We start from the raw sequence: 26,620 nt of genomic DNA on the forward strand, positions 1-26,620 counted from the left end.
TGCTTGATCACGCTAAAGGCCCCTCTAGTCCTACATCTTGCTCTCACCGTGACCGACATGATGACTATGGGGTCTAAGCTCTCCCCACTTGTGATTCCCAGCATACTGCTTCTGACAGTGGAGGTAGAACATAGGACATACTGTATGTAGAACGCATATGGAGGAACTGCCAAGCAGATGCCACTAAGAATGTTGCTACAGTGAATGGACCCCAGAGACAGAACAGTCACCATCACCCAAAGCCTGTGTTGTTGTTTTACACACCCAAAGTTCAGGTTTCATACTTTTCAGGAGGAGGGTGTGCTACAGTAATTCACCGTTAGACACTATGGATTAGCGTCCTTATTTCCCCATCAGTCTGTGACCTCGTTAAGGAAGGTTGCCCCTGTGATCACTCCAGAATAAGTACCCAATTCTTGGTATTCATTCTGTGTCCTGTTCCTTTGCAAGTAGCAAAGGATAATCTTCCAGGGCACCCAGTCAGTTTTGTTTAGATTTCCAAGTTTCAGAGAAAGATCTTGTATGAAACTGGAGAAAAATCAAGAATTGCTGTTGCCACTGGTATCAGTGGAAGTATGACACCAGTGGATCCAGTTTGTTTTTCAATTTAGCAAATGCAACATCTCAATTTTATATACCCAGCTACCATCCATTTCCCAGCTGATTCCCAAGAGTATACTCAGCACTGACCTTCACATAAGGGTGGTTTCTCCGTCCACATTCCCAGAGCTGTGCACTGAAGTTGCTCTGCTCCAACTTGCACAAACCCTGTATTGCAGGAGAAAGTGCAGCTGGAGCTGTATGCAAAGTCTCCATGTGGATGAGAGCAGTCAAATTCTCCATTCTTGGGGACATCCAGTTTGGGGCACTCAACAGCTAGAATGAAAGAGAATGCTCAGCGTTGGTGAAAGGAGGAACTATTCAGCCCAGGTTCTCCCAGCCACAGGAAGAGGCAAGTCCAGGCATGAAATGAGGCCTCTTCTTTGGGGGGGGGGGAATGAAGGCAGTTATTTCAGGGGCTTCCAGATATAAGTTCTCCCTTGCATATAAGGTAGGTGCTGCTCAACAAACCTCTACACCACCATTCTTTTTACATTTAACTATTTGGCTTGACCCCACCATTTCTCATCTGCACCAGTGGATGGATCATGATAGGATGTGTCTGGAAGGAGTATTTAACTCATTCCTTTCACAGAAACATGTGCATGCATGCAGGTGGTTCATATACAGTGGTACCTCAGGTTACATACACTTCAGGTTACAGACTCCGCTAACCCAGAAATAGTGCTTCAGGTTAAGAACTTTGCTTCAGGATGAGAACAGAAATCGGGCTCCAGCGGTACAGGAGGCCCCATTAGCTAAAGTGGTGCTTCAGGTTAAGAACAGTTTCAGGTTAAGAACGGACCTCCGGAACAAATTAAGTACTTAACCTGAGGTACCACTGTATCTGCATGTGTTCCTTATTTTGTTTTTTTAAAAATAAACCAATCCCGCCACAAGTCTGAAATTAAAAAAATGCAAAAGTCTCATTGACCAATGTAGAGATTAATCCATCAATCCCCCTTGTCACTTACCACTGCAAGGTGGCAATTGAAAACCACAGGCACATTTAAAAAATATGCTTTCCATCAGAAGCCAAGAAACACCTTACTTTTGCCATTTTGAAAAACAGCCTTGTGTTTTGTCTCTTCTCATCAGGACTTCCTCAAATTCTGCTTTCTCATGCTCAAGAAAAAAGGCATTGCATGCACTTAACATTATGTTTAGGCAATGTAATGCCCCCCCCCAAGCATGAGAAAGCAGCATTTGAAGAAGTGCCTGATTTTCCATGCTATAGGACCCACATTTTCTTCTCATGAAAACCTTCCCCAACCCATGAAAAACAGTATTACAATACAGGCAGCAAAAGCTAAATTTGTGGCACAAAAACCAACAGTCAAAAACCTCAGTCCCCAAAGTCCCAGTGGTAAAAGTGAAAAGCAGCACAAGCACACCCACACTGAAGGGCTCTTTGCACTGCTGTTCTATATCTTTCCTATCATTAAGAAATTAGAAGGGGAGAAATTGATGAAAGGAAGATAATTTCAAAACAATGATGCTGTTGTGATATGCATGCTCCCACATGAAGTCTGAGGAAAATGCTATAAGAAAGGGCCATCTGGAAGCAGCCCAGGTTACTATAAGGTAGCCAGGCTGGAGGTGCTCAGCCTTGAAAGACCCTGACCAGACAGATCAGAGTTTCATCACAAAAACAGGCAGTGAAAAGACCTTAGTTACCCTGACATGTTGGCAACGGAGCAGTCCAGTTCCCAGTTGCTAAGCAGCGGGTTGAATTTCTTCCAGCCAAGGTAAATCCAGCCTCGCAGGCAAACTCACAGGTAGATTGGAATGCAAACTCTCCATTTGGATGAAAGCAGGTCACCCTCCCTTGCTTGGGTGTCTCCAGACTGTGGCACTGCATGGCTGAAGATGACAATGGGGATGATGGTAATAATCGCAATTTCTTATACCCTTCCCATTTGACTGGGTTGCCCCAGCCAGTCTGGGCAGCTTCCAACAAAAATACAGGGAAACAACAACAACAATGGGATACAGAAGAAGACGAGATAGAAGTGGGCAAAGGGCGGGGGGAGCCAGGAGGGATGGGGGGGGGAAGGCTGTTGCAGAGTATTATTCCTTTGACCCAACCTCTACCCCTTGCACATATTGGTGTTTATTCAGGTATGTGTAAATGTCTTGTATACTGCAAATGTGTTGGTGGCCAGGAGGCCAAGGTGTGGAACGCATCAATCGTTAGGAAAACTGCCAATTAAAAGTTAGTATATTCAGGTGATGCATTTCTCTAGGAACTATGGCTTCTGGAAGAAGTCAGGAAAGATGTCATTTTATCCTTATTCCACCACCTCATACCCAAAGAAGAATGGTGGTTCTTACAGCAGCCTCACCTTGGCACGCTGGGACTGCAGCTGTCCATTCTCCAGATGCTGTGCACTCCGTCACCTTTTCTCCAAGTAACTGGAACCCTTCAGCGCAGTGGAAGGTGCAGAGAGACTGGTACTGAAATTTCCCATGGAAATCGAAGCAGGTGCTGTTACCATAAGCAGGAGGCTGCAGCAGCTGGCACTGAACCGCTACGGAAAGCAGATGTGCAAATCAGGAGAGGCAACAGTTAAGAGTTGGAACTGGTTCAAGGGTGTGATTGCTTCTCATGTCCTGCACACAGTTTAGCAGAGGTGAAAGCATACAGCGTCCGTGTTCAGTCTCAGGGTGAAACTACATAGCTCAGTTGGTTAGAGCACGGTGTTGATAATGCCAAGGTTGCAGGTTCAATCCCCGTCTGGGACAGCTGCATATTCCTGCATTGCAGGAATTTATTATTTCTACCCCACCCATCTGGCTGGGTTTCCCCAGTCACTCTGGGTGGCTCCCAACAGAATATTAAAAACACGTTAAAAAAATCAAACACCATCAGAGTCCCTTCCAATTCTACAATTCTATGATTCTAAGATTCATGCAATAGTGCAACACTTCTGTATTAAAAGTGGATCTGGCATCAAGTCCATAGCAAGTGTGGAAGTGAAAATAAGAAAGGGTTCAACTGCTTCCAGTCAAGCACCCCACATGGACTTCATGTCCAGGAACCACATGGACTTCATGTCCAGGAACCAGTTAGGAACTACCATCATCGGGTCTAGCCTGATTCTCGGGACATTGCCAGATGACCTGTTTATTGAGCATTCATCATGATTTGTTTGCAAGGAGGTTAGATGGTGGTGGGCCCTCCAGCCTGGTCTTATATTGCTATGTGTTCTACAACATGTTCTTGAGACACGAGTAGCACATTAGTGGTGGGTTTATTCTGCTTCCATGTGTTCTGTAATGCTTTCCCGATGCTGTCACATTATTGTTGACAGGAGGGGCTATGGGACAATAAAAGTGGAGCAAAAACCAGAACATTTGTGGTACAAAAAGTTATGGGGCTTCAGCAGGAAGTTACAGGATATGCACTAATTGGAAATGAAGCAGTGCAACTGCCCCATAACGTTTGCAGATGCAAACCGTATTGAAAGATGGAATGTGTGTGACTGCATTGATAGCATCATGAGCACAAATAGTCATGAATGCACCATGAAAAAAGATGTCTGGAGGGGCCGAGTGTGTCAAGGCAAGTGTTATTGTGTATGATTGTGTATTGACAAATTCTGGACAGCAACATACTGTAAAACATAGTATCTCTCTGCGCTCACTGACTAAGTTCTTGGCCTTGGGTCCTGCCCAGTCTTCCAATCACTACACAGCAGGGTTAAGTGGACTATTCAACACGGCAACTGTAGCTGCAGCAGACCAGTAACAGCAAACTGAGACACTAAATTCCTCCAGAGGCCCACAAAAGTCTATATGAATGCCATACCGTGACAAACAGGTACAGAGGATGTCCACTGGCCAGATGCACTGCAGTGCAACGTCTTGGGGCCACGGAGCTGAAAGCCAACTTCACAACCAAAATCACAGGTGGAGTTGTAAGCAAAGTCGCCCACTGGATTTACACAGTCCATGGTTCCTCTTGTGGGTAACTCGATTTCTGGACATTGCTTAACTAAAGAAAGAAAAAGGGGTAAACTAGAATGAAATAGAAATCTCCAAAACCATGATGCAAGAGGTCTGCTTGCACTAGATTTATTTAGTATATGGAGTTTATAAACCATGAGCCTCACATACTACATTTTGCATGATGCCAGCCTATCTCCTCACCAGCACTACAGGGACCCCTCCTCCCAGCTCTTGCTAGACACAGATGGATGACTGACTTAAGCAGACCCATTCCCCATTTGACTGGGGGACCCTCTGCCAATCTCCAACAGTAACATTAAATCAGATTGCTATTCTCCCACGGATTCGTAGCCTTCACAGGTGCAGAGAGAGTCTAGAATTAGCCACAAATCAGCTAAAACAATTAGAAACAAATACATTTATGTTCTTAGAACTGCAGAATTGTAGGGACCCCCCAAGGGTCATCTAATCCAACCCCGTGCAATGCAGGAATCTCATCTTAAGCAGGTTGCCATCCAGCCTCTGCTTAAAATGTTATTCATCTCTGGTTTTTCAGGAGCATTTTTTTATTTTTACATTTGAGAGCAGCAGCTTCAGAACTGAGACCCAGTGTCAAAGATACGGCCAGCCACAGATCAGATCAGTCACATGCCCCTTCCCTCTCTAGGTTTTTGTGGCCTACTGCCCCACCTTCTCTTTTCCAAGGCTTCTGCTTCCTCTGTCCTTCCTTGCCTAGGCCATGCGTTCTCTGAACCTTTGCAGGATGTGTGCAGCTCAAGACAGTGATCTCAGGTTAATAGGCAGGGTTAAAATACTCCCAAATAAGTAAGCAAATGTTGGCAGTTGAAAATTCACTATAGCACAACAGCTGATCCCATACCAGGCAGGAAGCTCCTCCTTAGGGTAGCTCAGCCAGCCTCTGCCAAACCCTACCGCATAATCCCTTTGTTTTTGAAGATATAGATACAGTATATAGATTGATTTTTAGAATCAGATAAGTTAAGGCTCTCACTTTTTACTTGTTCTGTGCCTTAAAACAGCAGCCTGATACGCAGAAAACAAGGAATTGAAACTATCTCTATACCAGAAAACATTCCTGCTTTCAAGTCAGGCTGCTGCAAACGGTATAGGGCAGGATTAGCAAAAAGAAAAGGGGGGAAAGTTAACAACCCTAAATGCAATATGAACACGAACAGTAATTTGGAATCTCCAGGTTTATGAAAGTGATGTACAAAATGTTTATTCCATGCATCTAAATTAGTTTTCCAGGTCAGTATCTACTTCTGGTCTTGGCATTTGATAGCCTACAGCTGGATCTCCAAATATATTCATCATACACCCTCTAAGTACTAGAGAGTTCTGAGACAATAATATTGGAATGGGATTTAGAAGGAAACTGAACCTTGACATATTGGCTCCAGGGAACTCCATTCTCCAGATGCTTCACATCTAGTGGTCTCCACTCCACTTAGCAGAAAGCCCTCTGCACAGCTAAAGTTGCAGCTAGTCTGGTACTGGAATTTGCTGTGAGAGCAGATGAGGTCTCCATGAACAGGGATTCTTAATGGCCAGCACTGGACAGCTAAGGAACAGAGAAGAGATGATTCAATCAGGCATGTGTGTGCTATGCATGATGGGAATTGGCTATTATTATTATTATTATTATTATTATTATTATTAATGCCACCCATTTGGTTGGGTTTCCCCAACCACTCTGGGCAACTCCCAACAGAATATTAAAAACACAATAACATATCAAACATTGAAAACTAGAAGATCAGGACTCTGGTTATGAAGGACATCAACTGAAGATGGACTACTTGCTTATTGCTCATTTTATCTGCAAGTGCGCCGCCTTTCCCCCACAATTTAGGGGGCTAGGCGAAGTCAGTACGCCACATGTTGTTGATGTGTCATGTGCACGCCACATGGCTTGCACACATGAAACAAGCACACCCTACTGCATGCACCTGTTTATCCGTGAGCTGCCTTGAGTTTTGTCAGGGGAAAAGGAGGGGCATAACAACAACAAAAACAATTCCACTAGGAATATCTCCTGCAACTAGGGGTGGTGGTGAAATGCACTACAAGCGGCCTGAGCACTGAACTGGCCTGTAATCTGCTTGTCTTTTGTGAAGTGGCCTTGCTTGCAGCGACTTTCTGAAGATTCCTCCAAGACTGCTTCTTTTATTTTAGGGGGCAGGTCGAATTTATTTTTATTTTTTTGTAAATAATTTTTATTCACTTTCCAATAAAAAACAGATTTTTTTTAATATGATGACATTTGTTCCTGTACAGTTTAGTCAGCTGCTGTCATCACCAACATTTAATCTTAACTGTCACATTTATTCACAGTTTAGGTGATTATGTTAGCCATTAACCCCCATTCACATTTATTGTTTTAATGTTAACCTTTCTCTCATTCCCCCCACCCAACTTCAGCCAAATGCATACAGAAAGCACAGTCACTGTCTTACGTCTTAATGTGGGCATAAGATATTTATTAATGTAACCCAAAGTGGGCTTCACTTGTATTTGTGAATGCTAAAATGTGACTCTGGAGCATATATATTTGTAGCAACATTGCTGCATTACATATTATAATAAATTATACATTTATAATAAATGGCGAGTTTTTCTACAATCCTGTTTATGCTTACTGCTTTTCAGTATTGATCCATGCAAAAAGGAAAACTGCATTTTTGTTTGTTTGTTTTCTGGGCAAAGTGCGTGGGTATGTGGAATTATTACAACAATTCTTGGCTCAGTGGACCTCTTGCCAGTTTCTTGGCAACTGCCACACTTGCGTTAACACCTGGCACCCACCATAATAGCACATACCTACACACTGCGGTATCTCTGCTGACCAGCTCCCAGACGGCAAGCACTGCAAAGTGGCCAGGCCATTCATTTCAAACCCTTCATCACAACTGAAGCCACAGCTGGAGTTATAACTGAAGTTCCCCAGAGGATGACTGCAGTTCATGCGCAGTGGTCTAAGTGCAGCATCCAAGTCCTTGCATTTCACAACTAAATGGAGACATTGGAATACCAGGTTATGCCAACATTACCATCAGCAAACGTGTTTCTAACCTCTCTTTTGAAAGAGATTGTGGAGCTGAAACATTTGTTACCTGAACCCTTGCTCACTCACTTATAATACCAATCCTTTCAGATCTTGTGCTGCTTTGGAGCCTACATAACAACCAGAGTTAAAGTACCACTTAGTGGTAAAAATGGGTGACTAACTCAACCATCAGGAATTTATCATGGTGGCCCTATTCTGCCTTAGGTGCAGGACCAGACCAAGTTTTTCTGGGGACATGAAAAACTCAAATAAAATACTGTATATTTAAAAGACAGATATATTTCACTGGACATATTACAAGACACATTTGCAAGTGTGAGCATGAGAAATCCTACGCATGTCAACTAAGAAGTAACCTGTATTCAGTTCAATGGTGCTTACCCTGGGAAAGTGGATAAGGAAAAGAATGGCTCCAGTGAGCTGGGGAGTTGGCTCCAGAGTATTTAGGTCAGCATTTTCACCCATCCATTTCTAAGTCTCCTCAAAGATGCACGTTGCATCTCAGTGATGCTGATAGCATGCTGTCTTTTTGGAATATCTGTACAGAGCCTAAGCAAGAAGGTTATAATTTAGGCTCTGCCCATTTCTACTAGATGCAAGAGAGACACCTTGAGCCAAATGAGGAGGGGAGAAATGCTTTTGCTATATGCATCACTTATTAGTACATCCACTTCAAAGTTTCATGTAGAAACTTAGGATGGAAGCTACTTCCCCCCACCAGATTCTCTAGAACAGCTTTCTGGGGGGGAAGCTTTGTTGTTTTCAGCATATCAGACTACAGCTAAACTCAGTAGAACAGAATCAGTAGTAAGCTGGAAATCCTGAGGTCTAGAAAGCTGGATTTCTCATATGTGTGTCTGCCAGAGCAGTAGGTAGGAAAGGGTGGATGGGAGAAGAGTTAAAGCACCATCTCCCCTTCCCAAGGCTTCTCCACTCTAGATTATCCCTGCTCCCATTTGAATTCCTTGATTCCTCTGGTTTAGCTCTTAGGCTGCATACACACAATACCTTTAAAATACATTCAAAGTACATCCTTTCCCTCGAAGAATTCTATACAGTGCAGTTACACAGAATTACAATTCCAGCAACTCTTAACAAACTATGGTGCCCAGAATTATATTTTTTTTTTGAGGGTGGGGAGTGTGCTTCAGATGTGCTTTAAAGGCATGGTGGGTAGACAGCCTTATTCACACAACTGAGGCACACTTTTCACTGAGACAGTAAACCTGCATCTTTGAGAAATACCACTTCAAACTACAGGTTAAGACTTGACTTGCATGGCTGATATATATTTTTAAACACCCTCGCTATTATAGAAAACTGGCACATCAGGGAGGAGACTCAACTAGAATCCAATATCTAGTTCTATATATTTTGTGTGGAAGAGCCACCAGCCATGTGAGCCCCCATTCACAATATAAAGTACAATTCAGAGGTGAGTTTTCTCCTCGTGGAAATAGGCCAAACTTGCCCTTTTGATTCCCCCAAACCAGGGCCAAGAGTGGCTGAGGAGAATTTGTACATTTTGTTGCTAGACTTAAAAGCCCTGGCATGGCTTCCAACATAAATGTTTCAAAGGAAAATTATATTGAGCTGGGCAGTAATGTTATTTGTGATGCATGTCAGTCAACACAACAGGGCTAAATATTTCTCACAGAGCAATCTTTGTTATCACATTCCGGTGTGCTTCCTTTTGGGGCAGAGCTACACTACAAATGTAAACTAGTTTTAAAAATGATTTCCTCTTTCCAGAGAATTCTGGCTACTGTAGTTTCATGAAGGGCAGGGTGGGCGGAGATGTCAGCAGCCTCAAAGTACAATTCTCAGGATACTGGGGAGAAAGCCAAAACACTTCAGCTTCTTTTAAACACACACACACACACACAATATAAGTTAGCAGCATAGAACAATAATCTGCACAGGAAGAAAGCTGACAAAATAGGAGGCTTTGCAAAAGATGCTCCTGGTTTCATCACATAAGCTTCATACTGTGAATGGACAAAGCCCTCTGACTGTCCTTTAAGTAAAGAAGGTAGCACCAGTTCAAACCTCAACAAAAGCCAAGAACTGGAAAGAAGCCCCCCTCAGCCTTGAAGAGGAGCAGTTTCTCTTGCTCAGCAAAAATTTATTCACAGGAAAACCTCTTAAAAGTTATACAAGAGAAATAAATGTAAATTTTGTATTTTGTGGTGATCAAGAGACTGAGTGGAAAATCAGATAGTCCCACGTTCAAAATTCAGCTTAGCCATTAATTCACTAGAAGGCCCTGAAGGAAGCCCCCCTCGCTCTCAAATGGGCATCACACTGGCCTTCCTTACAGGAAAGCGTACGTGAAGCACTCAGAACCATACCCTCCAACATTTTTCCAATGAAAATAGGGACATCCCATTCCATAATGATAACTTTACTATTTATACCCCACACACCTTACTGGGTTGCCCCAGCCACTCCGGGCAGCTTCCAACATATATAAAAACGTAATAAAACATAAAACATTTAAAAAACTTCCCTATACAGGATTGCCTTCAGATGGTTCAGGGGTCAGATAACTCCATACCCTCCAACATTTCTCCACTGAAAATAGGGACAACCTAAGGAAAAGTGGGACATTCTGGGATCAAATCAGAAACTGGGACGGCTTCTCTAAATCAGGGACAATCCTGGAAAATAGGGGCACTTGGAGGGCCTGTCAGAACATTTAACTCAAGCGCTAATTATTCTTATTTGTTTTGTCAGCACGTAACAAGTATCCATCCCCCAGCCATGGTTCTGGTCGTAGGGTTGTTAGAAGACTCACCATATTCACACTCTGGCCCATAGAAGCCAGGATAACATTGGCAGGTATAATTCCCAATGGTCTCCACACACTCCCCATGCTGACTGCAGGAGGAAGGCTGGCAGGAAGCTGCACGGAAGAGAGAAGTGGGTTAGAGTTGCGCCATCTCTTGAAACTTAAGCTCTACTCCCAAGGGAACACAGAACTGCAGTTGCCAGGATCTCTTTGGAGAAGAGAGGAGGGCTACACTAGTTAGCAGCCTATTTTATTCTGTAGTGTCGATGTGAGAAAATGGAGGCCAGTTTCTCCTGTGTTTAGTCCAGTTGCAATCATTCCCTGCAAACATAGGAGTCAACTCCTAGGGGTTGAGGTCCCTTTCGGACCCCCAATAAAATATTTGATAGCCACTGCCATTCAAATGGTGTGTGCACTCTGCATCTTGTGACTAGTTATGTAGGGCGGGGCTTAACTGCCTCCCCCCATATTTTATTCAAGTAAAAATGAAAAACTAATGGCAGACTAGCTAAAGCCCAAGGAGGACTTTAATAACTGCACAGAACAGGCAAGAGCAGGTCAGCCATGTAGTGTGAACAAAGCTACGCATACTGTATTAAAAATTTCCTCCTCTAACCAGCTCTTCAATGATACAAGCATCTTTGGCATCAAGCTGCTCTTAACTGAAGGGAGCTGTGGACCCATCCTGCAGAGTTCAGTACTCAGGGCTGATTCTGCTTCATGTTCTACTAAAGAGCTCCAAGTCTGGACAAAATCAAAGTCTACAAGCTGTTCCACACCACACTTTTAAATCATGCAACTTTCCCCAAAGAATCCTGGGAACTGTAGTTCCCCCCTCAAAAAGCTACAAATCCCAGCACCCTCAACAAGCTACCGTTCCTAGGATTCCTTGAGGGGAAGCCATATGCTTTTAAACTGCATTGAATATACTTTAAATTTATGGTGTGGATATGCTCTAATCTCTCGTCAAATACACCAGCTTGCTTTTGAACAAACTGTCACACTTATAGATGCCTGTTTCTGCCAATACAGGGTTCATGTTTGTCCATTTTCACTTAGCAATATCTGAAAAAGAAAAAGAAAATGATAGATTGATCCACACCTCTAAAGCATTACCAAAAGTCATGCCAGAAATCGGGTCACAGATTTTCATATCCAAATTCAGCTTTGTTCCTAAAGGAGATTCCAGCTAAACATTAAGAATAACTTTCAGAGGGTAAAATCTGTTCAACGGTGGAACAGACTCTCTCAGAAGGTGGTGAAACCTTCATTGGGGGTTTCCCAAGAGAGGTTGGCTAGCCATCCATCAGGGATTCTTTAGCTGTGGTTCCTACAGTGCAGGGGGTTGGACTAGATGACCCTTGGTGACCCTTCCAGCCCTACATTTCTATGGTTCCAAGATGTGCTGCAAATACATCTGGGTCCTGCACCTTATACTGCACAGGAAAGAATATCTCCAGATGCGGACTCAGAATAAGCTGTGCTTGCTTAATTTCCAGATATCAGGCTGCTGTTTACAGTGCAGTACAGAAAAAGGGCAAGCAAAAGAGGCGGCAAGGTGGCCTGCCCATTATAGTGCCATTCTGCAACGAAATAATGTTGACAAAAAAACATATATTAGGGGAAAGTGTGCAGACAAGTGAAGAGATGAGTGAAACAAACATACAGAAACACATTATATCAGGAAATATAATGTGTACATATGTTAAAACCGCATATAAAAACTGCATATAAAAATGTGTTTACAGTACTATGAGAAATTCTCACTGAAATGCTGGTGAATTTTCATGAGGAGTCTTCAAGAATAAAATTCACAAATTGCTGCAAAATGTGGAGAACTGAATATTAGATTGGAAAAATAAGAAACTAAGGCTGGATCTAGACACATCAAATAAGTGTTTCAGTTAAACGCGTTGTAAATTTAAACAGGGAAATCTGGAAGGGAAAAACAGGACTCCACAGTGCATATAAATCACTTTTTCTTTACCAATCTAGCTGAGTCCTAAGAGAACCAAAACTGATCAGTCCTTCCATTCCTAGCTGTTGGTATTCCACAGCTATGACATAATACGGGGTGCTTTCATTACCTTGGTAGCACAGTGGCAGTTTTTTGTTAGTACAACGTTCATCATTCCATTTTCCAGATTCCACAGGCCTTTTAATGTATATCTCAACACAGTCTTCTCCAGACCGTCTGTTGTTGGGTTCCCGAGAAGCCCAGTTTTCTGCTTCCTTTGTCAGGATCTTGCCCGTTCCAACCCAGGTCCAAACATTCTTAATCTTCCGGATCCCAATCCAGTAGTACGTGCGGTAGTATGGAATGGTAGCATTGAGATAGGCAATTTCTTCTTTGTTTTGGATTGCTACTAGGTCAGTATAATGCTCCTGGCAATATCTTCTTGCCATGTCCCAGTTCTTCGGGGGCATCTGCCCATAGTGGTAAGTCCAGGCACCCACAGAAGAAAAAAATATCCCTGCCAGAGCAACAAGGAGCATTAGAAAAAGGCTGCAATTGCAGACAAGCCTCCTGAGCACACAAATGGTGATGAATACAGCTGGCCTGTTCTTATTAGAAGCACTAGATAACTTAAAATTAGCAGCCACAGAGGACAAGGCATTCTGCAGAACAGACTCCATGCTCAAGAGGAAGAGGTGGCACTTTTGAACTGATCCAAACAGAAATTAAAGAGGTGCAGTTGAAGGAGGGAGCAGCTAGCCTAGTAGGACAAACATATTTGGAGTGTAACAAGGATCTTCTACTGGTGGAGGGAATTGTTAATCTTTTCTCCTGGAAACCCCATTAAGGACTGCTTTGGACAAAGAACTTAGCAAAATTACATTAGTCAATAAGCATTTTCTTCAAAAGGGTTTACATGGGCTAGATTGGAACTTTTTACGGTTTTGTGCCACCTGCAATATTTTCCTATTGTGACTGTACCAGGAGATTCTTCTTGGCGTGGGCTTACAGGGCACTTGTTTTAATAGGATTGCCAATGAAGCCTTCTAGTTTCCATTTGGAATGGTGAGAACAGCAGAACCCAAGAAGCCTCAAACACATTTCTGCTTGCACAACTCTTCCCATCCACAGCGTTGCTTCATATCCTTCCTTGGCAAGGTCAAAGAAATAGCAAAATGACATTTCCCCCCAGTAAATTTCATAAATACTTACCACAACTAATGATAGTAAACAGCAGCATGTGGTCATCTGTTCCTGTAGACCACAATCTTCTGCTGGTTACACCCTGTTTGAGGATACAGATTTGCTGTTAAAGTGACAACGTGCACACAATTTTAAATTCAAATTCATAAGCCTCCTTATACAATCCAGCCAAAATTGCCTTTCAAGGGTCAAACTGTATGTAGCAACATCCACACAATTAGCAACTGTGCTGTGCAGATGCTTTTGAAAGTCTGTGAGGTGCTACTGTGGCGCAGGAGGGCTTTGCTGGTGCAAAGGATTAAGGCAGTTCTCCTCAACCTTTTTCCAACTCCGGCCCCTTCCTGCCCCCCCCCCCGGTCAACAGGGGCTATTTACCGTAAATGTTCCATATGTAAATAGAACATGTTTTATTTAATTTTTTTATAATTTATACAACATACAATTACATAAAAATTTATGCTTTTATGTGTTTCTCTCTCAATGTTGCCCCTGTGCCTGATGACCAGAAACAAGTGCTGTGAATGCTGCTGGCGCTGATGTTTCTTTGCAAGGAGCGATCATAGAGCAACAGAGCAGCCAAAGTAACTTTCTGTCAAGAAAAACACCATTTTTGGATAAAGAGTACAATACAGTGGTACCTCGGGTTAAGTACTTAATTCGTTCTGGAGGTCCATTCTTAACCTGAAACTGTTCTTAACCTGAAGCACCACTTTAGCTAATGGGGCCTCCTGCTGCTGCTGTGCCGCCAGAGCACGATTTCTGTTCTCATCCTGAAGCAAAGTTCTTAACCTGAGGTACTATTTCTAGGTTAGCGGAGCCTGTAACCTGAAGCGTATGTAAGCTGAAGCATATGTAACCCGAGGTACCACTGTATCTAAAAAGTTTCCACAGCTTTGGGATAAAGTAAAATTGTATTTCATGGTATTTCCTACTTTGTATTTGGTACAATCAGATTTCAGTCGTGTTGATTATTTACTCAGCCTAAAGCGGAATCACCTTAACATAAGGACACAGGTGATCTTCGGTTATCCCTCACAGCAATAGAACCAGGTATTTAAAAAACATGTTTCCCTCGCTCCCTATATTGTTGTTACATGTTGTTCTGCTGGACCTTCCTGTGGCATTGTCAGTTGCTGTATTTGGGGCCAGGTTGGAATTTTCCCAGCTGGCAAAATGGTTCCTCCCTTCTGGTTTTTGCCACCCTCACAGCAACCATCACAACTTTGGTGGTATAGGCAATGGGTAGGCGTAGTCTTGGACAGAGGACAGAGGGGAGGTTGTAGCCCCTGCCTGCCCCTCTGAAAATCTCACCTCTCCAGGAGAGATGCTTTTGGACTCAGCTAGACTGGTAAAGAAAAAGCAATTTATATGCGCTGTATATGTGATATAACATTGTGCCACCAGATGTTGATGTGGAGTTCCGTTTTTCTCTGTTTTCCCTGTTTAAATTTACAACGCTTTAAGCCGAAACGCTTCTTTGAGGTATCTAGATCCAGCCTCTGTCTGGACGCCCAGGCAGGGGCGAGGGGCCACAGCTCTCTCCAGATACAATCCATTGGGGGAGCTACTCCTTGAGGAAGGCTAAGGACCCTTCACTTCTGGTTGACCCCAAATGCAAATCCTTCTGTCAAACATCTTACATCTGTAGTCAACAAAGTTGTGACCTGATTTTACCCAAACACTAGTTGTCATTCCTTTTATTCTTGGAATTTAGGCAGTCCTCAGGGCAGGAGGGATGTCTTGCAATGCAGCACAACAGCAATGCTGGGCTGGATGGGGCCCTGGCCTGATCCTGGAGACTCGTTTTAGGTTCTGACGTTCTAAAACTTCACTCAACTAGGCCCCCAGAAAACCTCATGCTGTATCTTGCTTCCCAGCACACTGATATGGGGGGGGGGGGAAATCTGTTCCAGGTTTCCTCCAACCTTTCTTTATTTCAGTACCCCATATCAGTTCTTGTACTGAAAAAAGATTCTAGCGCTAAGGTGCACTTTGAGTTGCCCTGCTCCTTAATTCTAAGCGTATGTCTGCCGCCGCTGCCACCTTCCTAAGCCACGTGTCACGACCCCGCTGGAGGAGTCCCCTTCAGAGCACCCCAAGGCCAAGATTACAGGGGGACAGGGAGAAATACCAGACCCTTCGGGGTGGTTCAGCCTCTTCCCCAAGACACAGCAGGATCTGGCTCAGATACTGAGGCCAGGATTGAGCTTCCCCCAAACCCAAGAGAGCATTCACTTGTAAAGGCACAGAAGCAGCCAGGTGCCAGAGTGCCTGCTTGAAGACCAAGGTTCCCTGTGCTACCTTGTCATAATTATGCCAAGCAAATCATTTGATTTAGTAAACTGAATTACAACTTTTGCAACTTCCCCATGGGGTTCTTCATTTGTGGACGTGATCCCTGAATTGTATGTACAGCACTAGACTTCTAAATCATAGTCCCACAATTTCTGCTCCGAGGGCTTTGGCATGTTGAAGTAACATTATTATTGTGAACAATGTTCATTCACTGTTCATTCAATTCCCCACCCCCCACCCCCAACCTTCCCCCAATTTTCCTTGTTTGGACTTGGGGGCTTCACAGCTCCCAGCCCCATTCACAGTTTCCGAGTTTTTCACATTTTTTTTTCCACATTCACTTCTGCACCACTCACCCAGCCTATAAGAGACTAGTTGTAGGCACGCTTCCCGGGGGGGGGGGCTTTTTCCTTTTTCCTTGAGGTCATGGTCACCAGTGGAGAAGCCACTCTCCCCAACACTTTTGTGTTCCATTACTACATCAAAGATAGAGGTGATCTACAGAGGAAGCTCAGAGCATACTCAACTGTCCCTTATTCCTCAATTCTATGGATTTGCCCCATATCCATGAAGAAACTGCACCTACCACGTTTAATGCTGACCCTTCTGGTTTCTCCTTTCTGTGCTCCTTCATATGTGGACAGGCATGAGTATTAAACACCTCCTTCCTCCCCGCAGCCTTCTTGTGCCAGGCGAACACTTCCTCTAAAGCAGACTGAAGCTGATTGCATCCTTTTCCTATTGCCTGCTTTCACTGTGCTGTCCTGTCACAACCACATGCGTTAACTCCTTGTCAGCTGTTGGTTTGGGCATGAAGCGGTGCCCTTCTTGGATGCTGGGATACGGCAACAAAAATAGTAGCGCTGCAGCAGAAGCAGCAAGAAACTGGCAGTAGTAAGGGGCATCTATTTCAGGTGGCAAGATGGACCCCCCCCCAAAAAAAAGCAAATGTACTTGCTAATAGAGTGGGCACCATCCAAAATCAGATTTGGGGTGAAATATATTTGTTGAAATCAGCTTCCCCCCCCCAAGAAAAATAGGTACTGCTACACAACCATGCCTCTACCACCACCCCACTGCCACTTGCCCACCCATCCACTCACACTTTTGCTGCTTCCTCCATCATTGCTGCTGCTTCCTGTGGCTGTAGGCATGGCCTCCCAGAGGTGCTTTGTTGCGTGGCTATTCCCTCCCCCTCCCACAGATGGAGTGAATAAAGACACAGGACACCAGAATTTAGGTTAATGGGCGAAAAATGGCCACAACTTTATTGATTACAGGAAAGAGCGGTATTGGCTTAGGCATTGGCCCTAACAGACTATCCGGTTCTAACCGGGAAGGGTTAAACACCAGCAGGGGGAGCCCCCGAGATGCACATCCCTAGGCGCTCCCCGAGGGGTTACCGCTCGGGAGCGCGCTTTAGGCCCTAGCCTCCGTAGGTTTCGGACGAGGCGACGCCCCTCGGAGTCCTTTAACGAACTACCCTTCAAGAAGTGGGGGAGGTGATGGCGTTCCTCCCCCCCGATCTCATTTGCATAACAATACCCCGGCCAATGCCTAACCGCCACCCGAGCCAGGCTCGCCGCCAATACCCTCAGACCTGTAACCAATCCCTGATACCCTGACAAATATCGGCCAGCCAAATATCATTTCCCGCATCAGAGAGATGCACGCCATCCCCGCGATAGAGTGCTTCCTTGCTAAACTGGATGCATGGGTGCTCAATGACCCGCCCACCCATCGCAGCCACTCTACGCGCCACCGAGCGCTCGAGGATCCTCCTGGCTCTATTCACAGCCACAGGATTTGCGGCGTCCCGCCAGTAGCGCCTCTCCAGCAAAGATGACCAGATTATTGTAATGTTTGAATATGAAGCCCGCAACTCCTCCAGGTCATTGACCATGTTCCACATCAAGTCCACCCCTTTTCTGTAGGCCAGGTCATTCTCGCCCAGTTGGATGACCAGCGCATCGGGTGGGCCTTCAACTGCAATTCTATTTGATACTGCCGGGAGGAACTCTTCCCAACGCATTCACCGCCGTGTAATCCAAGACAATTTGACATTGTTGGGGAGTTGCAGGTCACCGCACCAGCCCCTGGTGACCGCCCGAAGTCTTGCCCAGTGAACAATACTGTGGCCAATGATCCAGAGACGTACTGCCCCGACACCTGAAAGAAGAGAATAGGAGAGCTGGGTCAGGGGGAATGCTGTGGAAGGGGGAGTTAGCGTGGTTTGCGGATGTATCCCTTGTACGCTCTCGACTTCCACCGTCCCATGTCCATTATCCTCTCCGCCGGTAAACCCATGTGGACAGCGGTGGTCGCAGCCCCGATGCGGAAAGAATGTGCAGCAAACTCCTCAGGTGGAAGCCCAATGGCCGCGATCGCCTTGCGCAAAACCCTTGTAAACTGATGTTTTGACAGGCGGGAGCCATCGGCGTGTATGAAGAAAGGGCCACTTACTTTTGATCTTATGCACAAAAACTTCCTTGCGTCCTTTACCGGGCAGGGGCCAGCTTTCTGAGTTGCCTGCAAGCGGATTAAGGCCCCTCTACCAAGCTGATCGGTCTTTGAGCTACGGATCCTCAAGATTACCTCTGAACTAGACAAAGATACATCCTCCAACAAGAGCCCCCTATTGCTACTAACCGGTACTTCTTCACAGACCACCTCGCCAATGCGTAAGGCCCCAAAGAAGGCAAAGGAAAACGCTGTGGAAAATAACTTGGCCTCATACCTGGACCAGCAGATGTCCCTAAGCTTCTTACGTATCTCCCAGAGCAAGTCATAAGTTATGGGTCTTCTGCTGTCGGGGCCAGTAGGCCGCGACCTGCGCCAGCCCTCCAGCATCTTCCGCACCACGAAGTGCGCACAGGGGTCAGCTGAGAACAAAGCTTTGGAGAAGAATGATATTGCTTTTTTTTTATAAATATTTATTGGCATTTTCAAAAAACACACAACAAGCAAAAACAAAAAATAAACAAAACGAAAAAAACACAAAAATCAAAACTAAACAAAAAAGTAGAAAAAACACACAAAATTTCTGATACTTGTTATTCTTAACCTTATTTCTCAGACCTCCTCACACCTCCCCTTCTTGTATTCCAATTTAAATTGTCAGTTCAGCAAGTCCTTAACTTATTTCTTCACCTTAACTTAAACATTTGTTCTAAAATACTATTGTTTTACTTTACTTCTTTTTCCCATTTCCTCAATTAATTTTTAACAGCCTTATTCTCAATTAATTAAAAAAAAAAAGACCAATTTTACCTTAGTAAAATCACACATCAATACTTATACCTCATTGATTATTCTTAAACCTTTTTCCTAAAGTCGACCAAAATTTCCCTTCCACGATTTGCCCAATTTCCTTACCACCAACAAAATATAAAAAGCAAAATTATCCTTATGTACCCTTTGGATTCCCAACCTCCACCCACCCTTTTCCCGGTTCCAGTCCCCAACCAATATCCATCAGTCTTTATATTATTTATTTAGCCTGGAGATCTCACGTCCGAGGCCCTTATATCTCTCTCAGTTCCTTTCTGCCGGTCTCTTTGATAGTCCTTGATGTTAAACCCCAAGTCTCGGAGGGGCTCCGGCCCAACAGAATCCATGTTGCTTCCAGCCAGTCCTCCATACTTAAAAGCAAAGCCTATGGGGTACTCCAACTCTTGTTTCAAATTTCTTTCAGATCCAAATGTCCCCAAAGCTCCAGCTTTCTCCTTCAACAAATTTGTAATCCTCAGGTCTTCAGATCTCCTCCAAAGGGGATCTCTCCATTTTCCAAGCTCCCATTCAGACCAGGCTTTCCACATCCTCTTTTTATTGTCCTTTTTTGTCATCATGTCAGGCCTCATATTGTAACTCTCCTTTGACTCCTGCAAATCTCCTGCTCCTCCTACATTTTCTTCGAAAACAACATATTGCTCCATCGTATCCACACTTTCAGTTTCATTTATTTGTTCAGTTAAGTAGGCTTCCTGTTTCAAGTCCTTATCAGGCTCAAAACTGTTGTTTACTGTCCAATGTAGTAGTGATACCTTTGTAGACAAAGCATTGTATTCATCTTGCAAGTTTCCCAAGAGAACGAGTGCTCTGTCCAATTCTGCTTGGATTTTACATACTCCAGCCATTTTTGTGATGTAGTGTCCCTGTTACCCCTCTAGGGGGATTTTAGTTCCTTAATGTTCCTTTCAGCTCAAAACCAAAAGTCCAGTTATTTTGTATCAGCCCTCCTTATTTTCAACAAGTTATACCGAATAAACCAGCAAAAACAGCAGAAACAATGTTCTCTTTTTCCAGCTGACAACTAGCTGACTAACAGCTCACTTGACAGCTGTCAAAATCTTCAATGCAACAGGCTTTCTCATAGGACGTTCCCGGGTCTCGGGGGGGGGTGAAATTTCGACTCCCAAAGTTCTTTTTATCCTCCAGTAAATCTTCTTGTAGTGTCAAAACCGTGAAGTCAGGATCTTTCATTAAAAAACAAGAAACAGATTCTCTCGACCTTAGCTGCCCAGTCCTTTGCTTTAAATTGTTTACAAAGAGGGGGGGTGGACTTCCTTTTTAGCCCCTTCCCGCTCGTTCCAAATCCCAAATTAAAAATTTTTTAAGGTTCCAATCTCCGTATTACTCACGGGTTTATATTTTAGAGTCCAATCGGTCTTGGAAGAAGTTGGCGCTCTCTGTCAATGGCTTGCGGCTTCACTCCGTAGGCGAGGGAGTACTCTCAGCACCACGCCTCACCCTGCCTCCGTTCCGAAGCCTTTAAAAAGGCTCCGTCGCGGATTGGGGGGGCGCAAATGGTGCCCGCCGAGTCTCTGTGTTCACAGGCATCCGTGCCTGTGATTTTAAGGGTCTCCGCTTCGCCGCAGCGGCCAGACCCAGACGCTACGGAGCCGATTCCCTCCGGAGCTCGGAGGGAATCCGCCATTAAACAATGGCGCCAACCCGGAAGTCCGGAGAAGAATGATATTGCTGCGGAGTGAATGTTGAGGGTTTTGGGGGCTCGACCTAAGTCACGGAGGTGGACAAGATATTCAATGACCTCTGATTCAGACGGGGGCCTGCCTGGCTTGAATAGCCCTTTTTTTTGGCGAAATGATGTGAAATCCAACCACGCCTTATTATAGGACCTTAGGGTTGAGGGTGCTACTGATGACAATACTCCCTTTATTGCTTCTCGTTGCCAATACTCCAAAGATGTTCCGGAAACGGCTGCAGCAGCTGCAGTGCATCCGGTGCCAAGGAGCGAAAGCGATCCATCTGGAAACGAGATAGAGCGTCCGCAATGTTGTTATCTATACCTGGGACAAATCTGGCAGTGGCATATAGGTTTAGCCGAAGGCAGGAAAGAACAAAATAACGCAACAGCGACGCCACCCTGGGGGAGTGAGAGGATTGCTTGTTTAGGACAGACACCACCGCCTGGTTGTCTGTCCAAAAGCAAACCCTGTGGTCTTTAAATTGTTCAGCCCATATGTGAATCGCCACCACGATAGGGAAGAATTCTAAGAATGTTAAATCACGCAGTATGGGCTTACCCTGCCAGGACGAGGGCCAACGTTGTGCACACCACTGACCTTTGAAGTAGACGCCGAATCCCAAGGAACCTGCTGCGTCTGAGTGCACCTGGAAGTCAGCTTGCAAGGCCATGTTATCTTGCCAAAGTGAAATACCATTATAGCCATCTAAGAATTGCAACCACACCTGGAGATCTGATTTTACTGCCTTTGAGAGGCGCACCCTATGATGAGGTGACCGAAGGCCTGCTGAAAGTTTAGCCAACCGTCCACAAAAGGGGCGACCAGGTGAGACTACCCGGCACGCGAAGTTGAGATGACCCAAGAGTGATTGAATTTGTCTAAGGGTCACTTTCTTCAGGGGCAGCATCTGTGAAATAAGCTCTTTTAGGGCCAGCAATTTCTCGTTAGGCAGGCGAGACGTTTGGGCAACTGTATCAAGCTCGATACCCAAGTACGTCAAAGTGGTGACCGGGCCCTCTGTCTTCCCGCTTGCTAACGGGACGCCCAGTTCCTCGGCCAAGGACTTGAAGGCCTGTAGCAAGGCCAAGCAGTCCTCGGCATTACTTGCGACCAAAATAAAGTCATCCAAGTAATGGCCCACCCCCTCAGAACCGGTTTTAAATTTAAGCGCCCATTCCAGGAAGGTGCTGAAGGTCTCGAAAGCGGCGCAAGCGATTGAGCACCCCATAGGCATCGCTTTATCGATGAAATAAGCGCCCTGGAATTTGAAACCTAACCAGCGATAGTCCTCAGGGTGAACTGGGAGAAGGCGAAATGCGGATTCGATGTCACATTTGGCCAGAAAAGCGCCCCTACCGAATCTCCGGACCAACTTCACCGCCTGATCGAAAGATGCGTACTTCACTGTGCATAGCTCCTGGGGGATAGCATCATTAACTGAAGCTCCCTTGGGGTAGGAAAGGTTGTGAATCATCCGGAATTCCCCGGGGGCCTTTTTTGGGACAATACCGAGCGGTGAAATATGCAGCTGCTCAATAGGAGGTTCCTGGAATGGACCAGCTACCCTCCCGGCTAGGATTTCTTTCTGGATCTTTTTTAGTGCGATGTCGGGTCTCTCTAAGACTGACTTTTGATTGGGGGGGCAACTGGAATTGGGGGTAAAAACCACTGGAATTCTGAACCCTTGAGAAAACCCTTCCCCTAAAAGAATGGCTGCCTGTCTATTAGGGTATAAATTTAATAGCGCTCTTAGGGGTTGAAGCTTAATTGGAGAGTGAGCTAGCAGGAGGGACCGATTAGAAGCGATTCCCTGATGCCCCTTGGACAGATCCTGAAGAACCAGAGGGGACACCCCGGCTTCCCTGGTGGAGGTGACCCCTGCCGCCTCGAAAGGGCTGTTGTCTACCCTTGTAGCAGTTACTAGCTGGGTGGTTGCCTAAGCATTTGTTGCATTCGTGCAAGTACTTACAAGAGATGCGCTGGCAGGCCCCTTTATTGAAGTCCCAGCATTGCCCCCGGCGCTTGGCATCCACCTTACCAGGTTTTGCTTGGTCATGAGCTTTCTTCTCGATGTTAGGCCCCACATGCTCCATCCAGTAGTTATTATCCCTCTGATCCCAGCGCGTTGAGGACAAAAGCGAGGCATTCCTACGGAAATCCTCATCGTACGATATAGCAGCCTCATCTCCCGCCAACTCACGAGCCCTTCTAACATGCGCCAGATAAGATGCAAGGTGCAAGCCACGTTTTGGATAACATCCTACCACTATTCCCATGAATACCTGGTATCCATTGAGCCAGTTCTCGAATGTACGCTCCGCGCGAGGTGTCCTGTATCTTTTTTTACCATAATACCTCTTTTTCTCGCCTTTTCCTTTTATTTGTGCTGGCGGGAGCAACGTGAACATATCCATGAAATCACCATTCAGAATCTTATCCCTTTTCCTCTTGGAAAGGTGATTACCCAATATAAAATCAGTGGATAAGTGAGTAGACACTTTCACATCCTTCACCAGCGCCCCATCTTTCCATTCGAGAGTACCATTAAAGGTTTTTCGATGAGAATTGGCCCGCCTCTCATGGACCCACAGGGGGGCGCCTGTCTCCTCCCCTTCCCCCCAGTAAGTCTCCATGGGCGTGTCACTATCCCCCTCTGAAGAAGACGTACCTGTCTCATCCTCGGAATCAGATGGGTCTCTTCTCCTGCTCTTCTTAGACACATGTTTCCTCTTCGCCTTCCGCTTCCCTCCGCGGGAGCTACTGTCCTGCGGGGCTGGATCTTTAGAAGTTGACGCTGCCTGCTGGGGTGGCAACTCATCATCCGAAGAAGACCCTTCCGACGAACTGTGCTGGGCAGGAGTATTCTGAAAAACACTAGGAACACCAATTGCCCCCTGGCTTCCAGGAAGGTGCCTGATAATTGTAAATAGGTCATGCCAAAGTGCCTCTGTTCTGGTGGGTAAAAAGGTAAAGGGACCCCTGATAATTAAGTCCAGTAGCAAACGACTCTAGGGTTGCGGCGCTCATCTCGCTTTACTGGCTGAGGGAGCCGACGTTTGTCTGCAGACAGTTTTTCTGGGTCATGTGCCACTTCTGGCAAAACCAGAGCAGTGCACGGAAATGCTGTTTACCTTCCCGCCGGAACGGTACCTATTTATCTATTTGCACTTTGACATGCTTTCGAACTGCTAGGTTGGCAGGAGCTGGAACTGAACAACGGAAGCTCATCCCGTTGCGGGGACTCAAACCACTGACCTTCTGATCGGCAAGCCCTAGGGTCAGTGGTTTAGACCACAGCGCCATCCGTGTCCTGTGTTCTGGTGGGACCTTTTTGCAATAGTCAGGCACCTTCTTGGAAGGCAATTTGGCAATTGTAAGGGTAGCGCCAAAGCGCCTCCAGGAGGCCGTGCCTGCAGCCATGGGAAGTGGCAGTGGCAGAGGAAGCGGCAAAGGTGCAGGTGGGGAAGGAGGGAGTGGGTGGGTGGGCAAGAGACAGTGGTGGCAAGATGGTGGTGGTGGGAAGAGAGATGGCGGTGCAGCGTACTAGTGCGTACTGCCTCAAAAGAAAAGCACTGCTTTAAATGGAGCATGCAAAGATACACGTGCCTGCATTGCTTCAGACAATTTTGTCTGCTCCCTTTGGTGCTGCAACCTGTATCTTTTCTGCCACCTTAATGCTGGTCCCACAGGAGGGTGAGTGCCACCAGCACTACACCAGGGGGACACAGCACAAACACCCTCCGGTGTCCTGAGAAAACCTCTTAATTCCATTTTTATTTTATTCTTTGGTAGACTTATAAAAAGGAAAAAAACACACCAATAAATAAATTTTTGAAGGAGGAAATGTTAGACGTGGAGGCATAAAGCCTCCTTGCTCTCTCTTTTTCTTCCCGCCCAGGGCAGGCCTGCCCTCTCTCTTGGGCTACTCACCTGCTGCTCTCCAGTGGCTGCTATGAGCCTCTCAGCAACAGCAGCTGTGGAGAGAGCGTGGCGAGGCAACGGGGTGCTCCCTCACAGTCACCGCTGCCACTTGGGACCAGCACCAGCTCCTCCTCCTCCCTGAGCTCAGTGGTGGCAGCACTTGCAGGGGAAATGGGGACATTCTGGGAAGAATTCAGAAGCCAGGGTTGGTTTTTTTTAATTCCAGGACTGTCCCTGGAGAGTCAGGATACTTGGAAGGTATGATGCCATATGCTACAAAAGAAGGCCCAAGGAACCCAGCCTGGACACCAAATATGTGGCTGTATTAAACCGAGTCTAAAACAAAACACAGCAGCTGGGTTGCATTGATGTTTACCATGGCACATTTATTAACGCGGAGGTGCATGCCCCAAACAATTTAGGAGGGGCAGAGGAATGAGCTGGCGAGCTGTCCCTGATGCAAGTCCACTGCATATTTGGAGAGTCATATATTTCTCTGATGCATTTGCTCTCAAGGTGGAGGGAACTGTTTTCTGTGGAGAAGTATTTGGTCATCTGAACTCTGCTGTCATCTACAGTCAGGTTTACTACAGCAGCGAGAATGAAACGTGAATCTTCCTGGCTTTTTCTTTTTACTTGGATGGCTTTTCCTATATGTGTCTTTGATTTAATCTACTCCCCCCAAATTTACGCTGCTCGTTCCAATGACAACAAAAGAAACACACACTTCAGCTCTCATTTCCAAAACACTCATCCCGCCATAGATAGGTTCACCAGCAAACAAAAGGAGGAAGCTCCTTTTCAATCCAGGAGTCCAGAAATGTAAGCAGGCCTTGTGCCAGATTGAATCCAAGCAAATTAAGAGAGAAAATATATAATGGTTACTACATGTTTCCAAGTAAGCTACAATAAGGACCAGCAGGAGCATTAAAAACAGCCAGAAAACAGCACAAACATGTTCCCATATAACTAGTTACCTTAGCAGAACAAGTTGTGCCTCTTCACCTCAACTGATGGCCGGCTATTTCAGGGCTCCCCATTTTAGCAGATTCTTCGTTTAATCCCTTCTCTTTCTTTCTCTTTATAAACTTTATTTAAACAATAAAAACCAGTGGTTGCATTATTTCAGGGGTCTGAGGGTGAGTGCTCATTTGCTGATAAGCACAAATAATGCTCACATTTTCAGTTAAGTACTCACTTTTGGTAACCAGTCTACTGTGGTGTGTCTACTTCTCCAATAAAACAACTCCCCATGCTCTGTTGACTCAGTTTGCACCCTAGTAGAAGCTTTTGGCCTCTTTATGGCCTCTGACAATCTTAAGGCCTCATGGCCTTGCCCATTCCATACTAGACAAAAGTGCTAGAACTGGGTCAGGGCAATGATAGTAGAAACAGTGCCTGAAATTATCCCCAAATCCTCTGTCCAGAAAGTCTGGACTTTGGGGCATTCTGATCACAAAAGTAATAGGATTCCAAACATGCCAACATTGGGAAGACTACTGCTAGTTCATCCTGTGAAATCTCCAGGATTTATAGTACAAATGGTGCACCAATTGAAATGTGGCTCTTTACTTTTGCCAAGGTAGTCTTAAAAGGTTGTCTTCTGCCAAAGACTCTCTTTCAGTTGTTGGCTTCTATTGAGCATTTAATATCTGCTTCCCATGGGGTCCAACATTTTTGTTATTTTTGCTTTCCTTCGTGACTCTGGGATCACCCATCCTCTATTGATGCTATTATACAAGCCTTCCCCAACTCTGCTCCTCCCATGCCCTCCAAACTGGTTCAAGGAAGAGGTTGGGTGAACCCTTGGAACAGCAAGGCTGAGG

The 26,620-nt window shown here is 45.4% G+C and overlaps 1 protein-coding gene across 5 annotated transcripts in view; it reads right to left on the reverse strand.

Moving 5' to 3' along the window:
• The window catches only part of SELP (selectin P), a 37,527-nt gene extending 11,451 nt beyond the window's left edge, over window positions 1-26,076 (reverse strand). Inside the window, exons 1-10 of one of the 5 annotated variants that reach the window (XM_053391195.1) lie at window positions 25,772-26,076; window positions 13,603-13,672; window positions 12,518-12,904; window positions 10,437-10,544; window positions 7,393-7,581; window positions 5,954-6,133; window positions 4,412-4,597; window positions 2,946-3,131; window positions 2,278-2,463; window positions 691-876 (exon numbers count right to left, since the gene is read on the reverse strand). In XM_053391195.1, the coding sequence (XP_053247170.1) occupies window positions 691-876; window positions 2,278-2,463; window positions 2,946-3,131; window positions 4,412-4,597; window positions 5,954-6,133; window positions 7,393-7,581; window positions 10,437-10,544; window positions 12,518-12,904; window positions 13,603-13,627 (1,633 nt within the window). In that variant the 5' untranslated portion in view covers window positions 13,628-13,672; window positions 25,772-26,076. Of the gene's footprint in view, window positions 1-690; window positions 877-2,277; window positions 2,464-2,945; window positions 3,132-4,411; window positions 4,598-5,953; window positions 6,134-7,392; window positions 7,582-10,436; window positions 10,545-12,517; window positions 12,905-13,602; window positions 13,673-16,471; window positions 16,570-25,771 lie in introns of those variants that run through there. The other 4 variants (XM_053391199.1, XM_053391194.1, XM_053391198.1 and 1 more) reach the window with 4 other exon arrangements.
• Window positions 26,077-26,620: the final 544 nt, after the last annotated feature.

This window comes from Podarcis raffonei, chromosome 6, assembly GCF_027172205.1.
Source record: "Podarcis raffonei isolate rPodRaf1 chromosome 6, rPodRaf1.pri, whole genome shotgun sequence".
NCBI classification, from domain to species: Eukaryota; Metazoa; Chordata; class Lepidosauria; order Squamata; family Lacertidae; genus Podarcis; species Podarcis raffonei.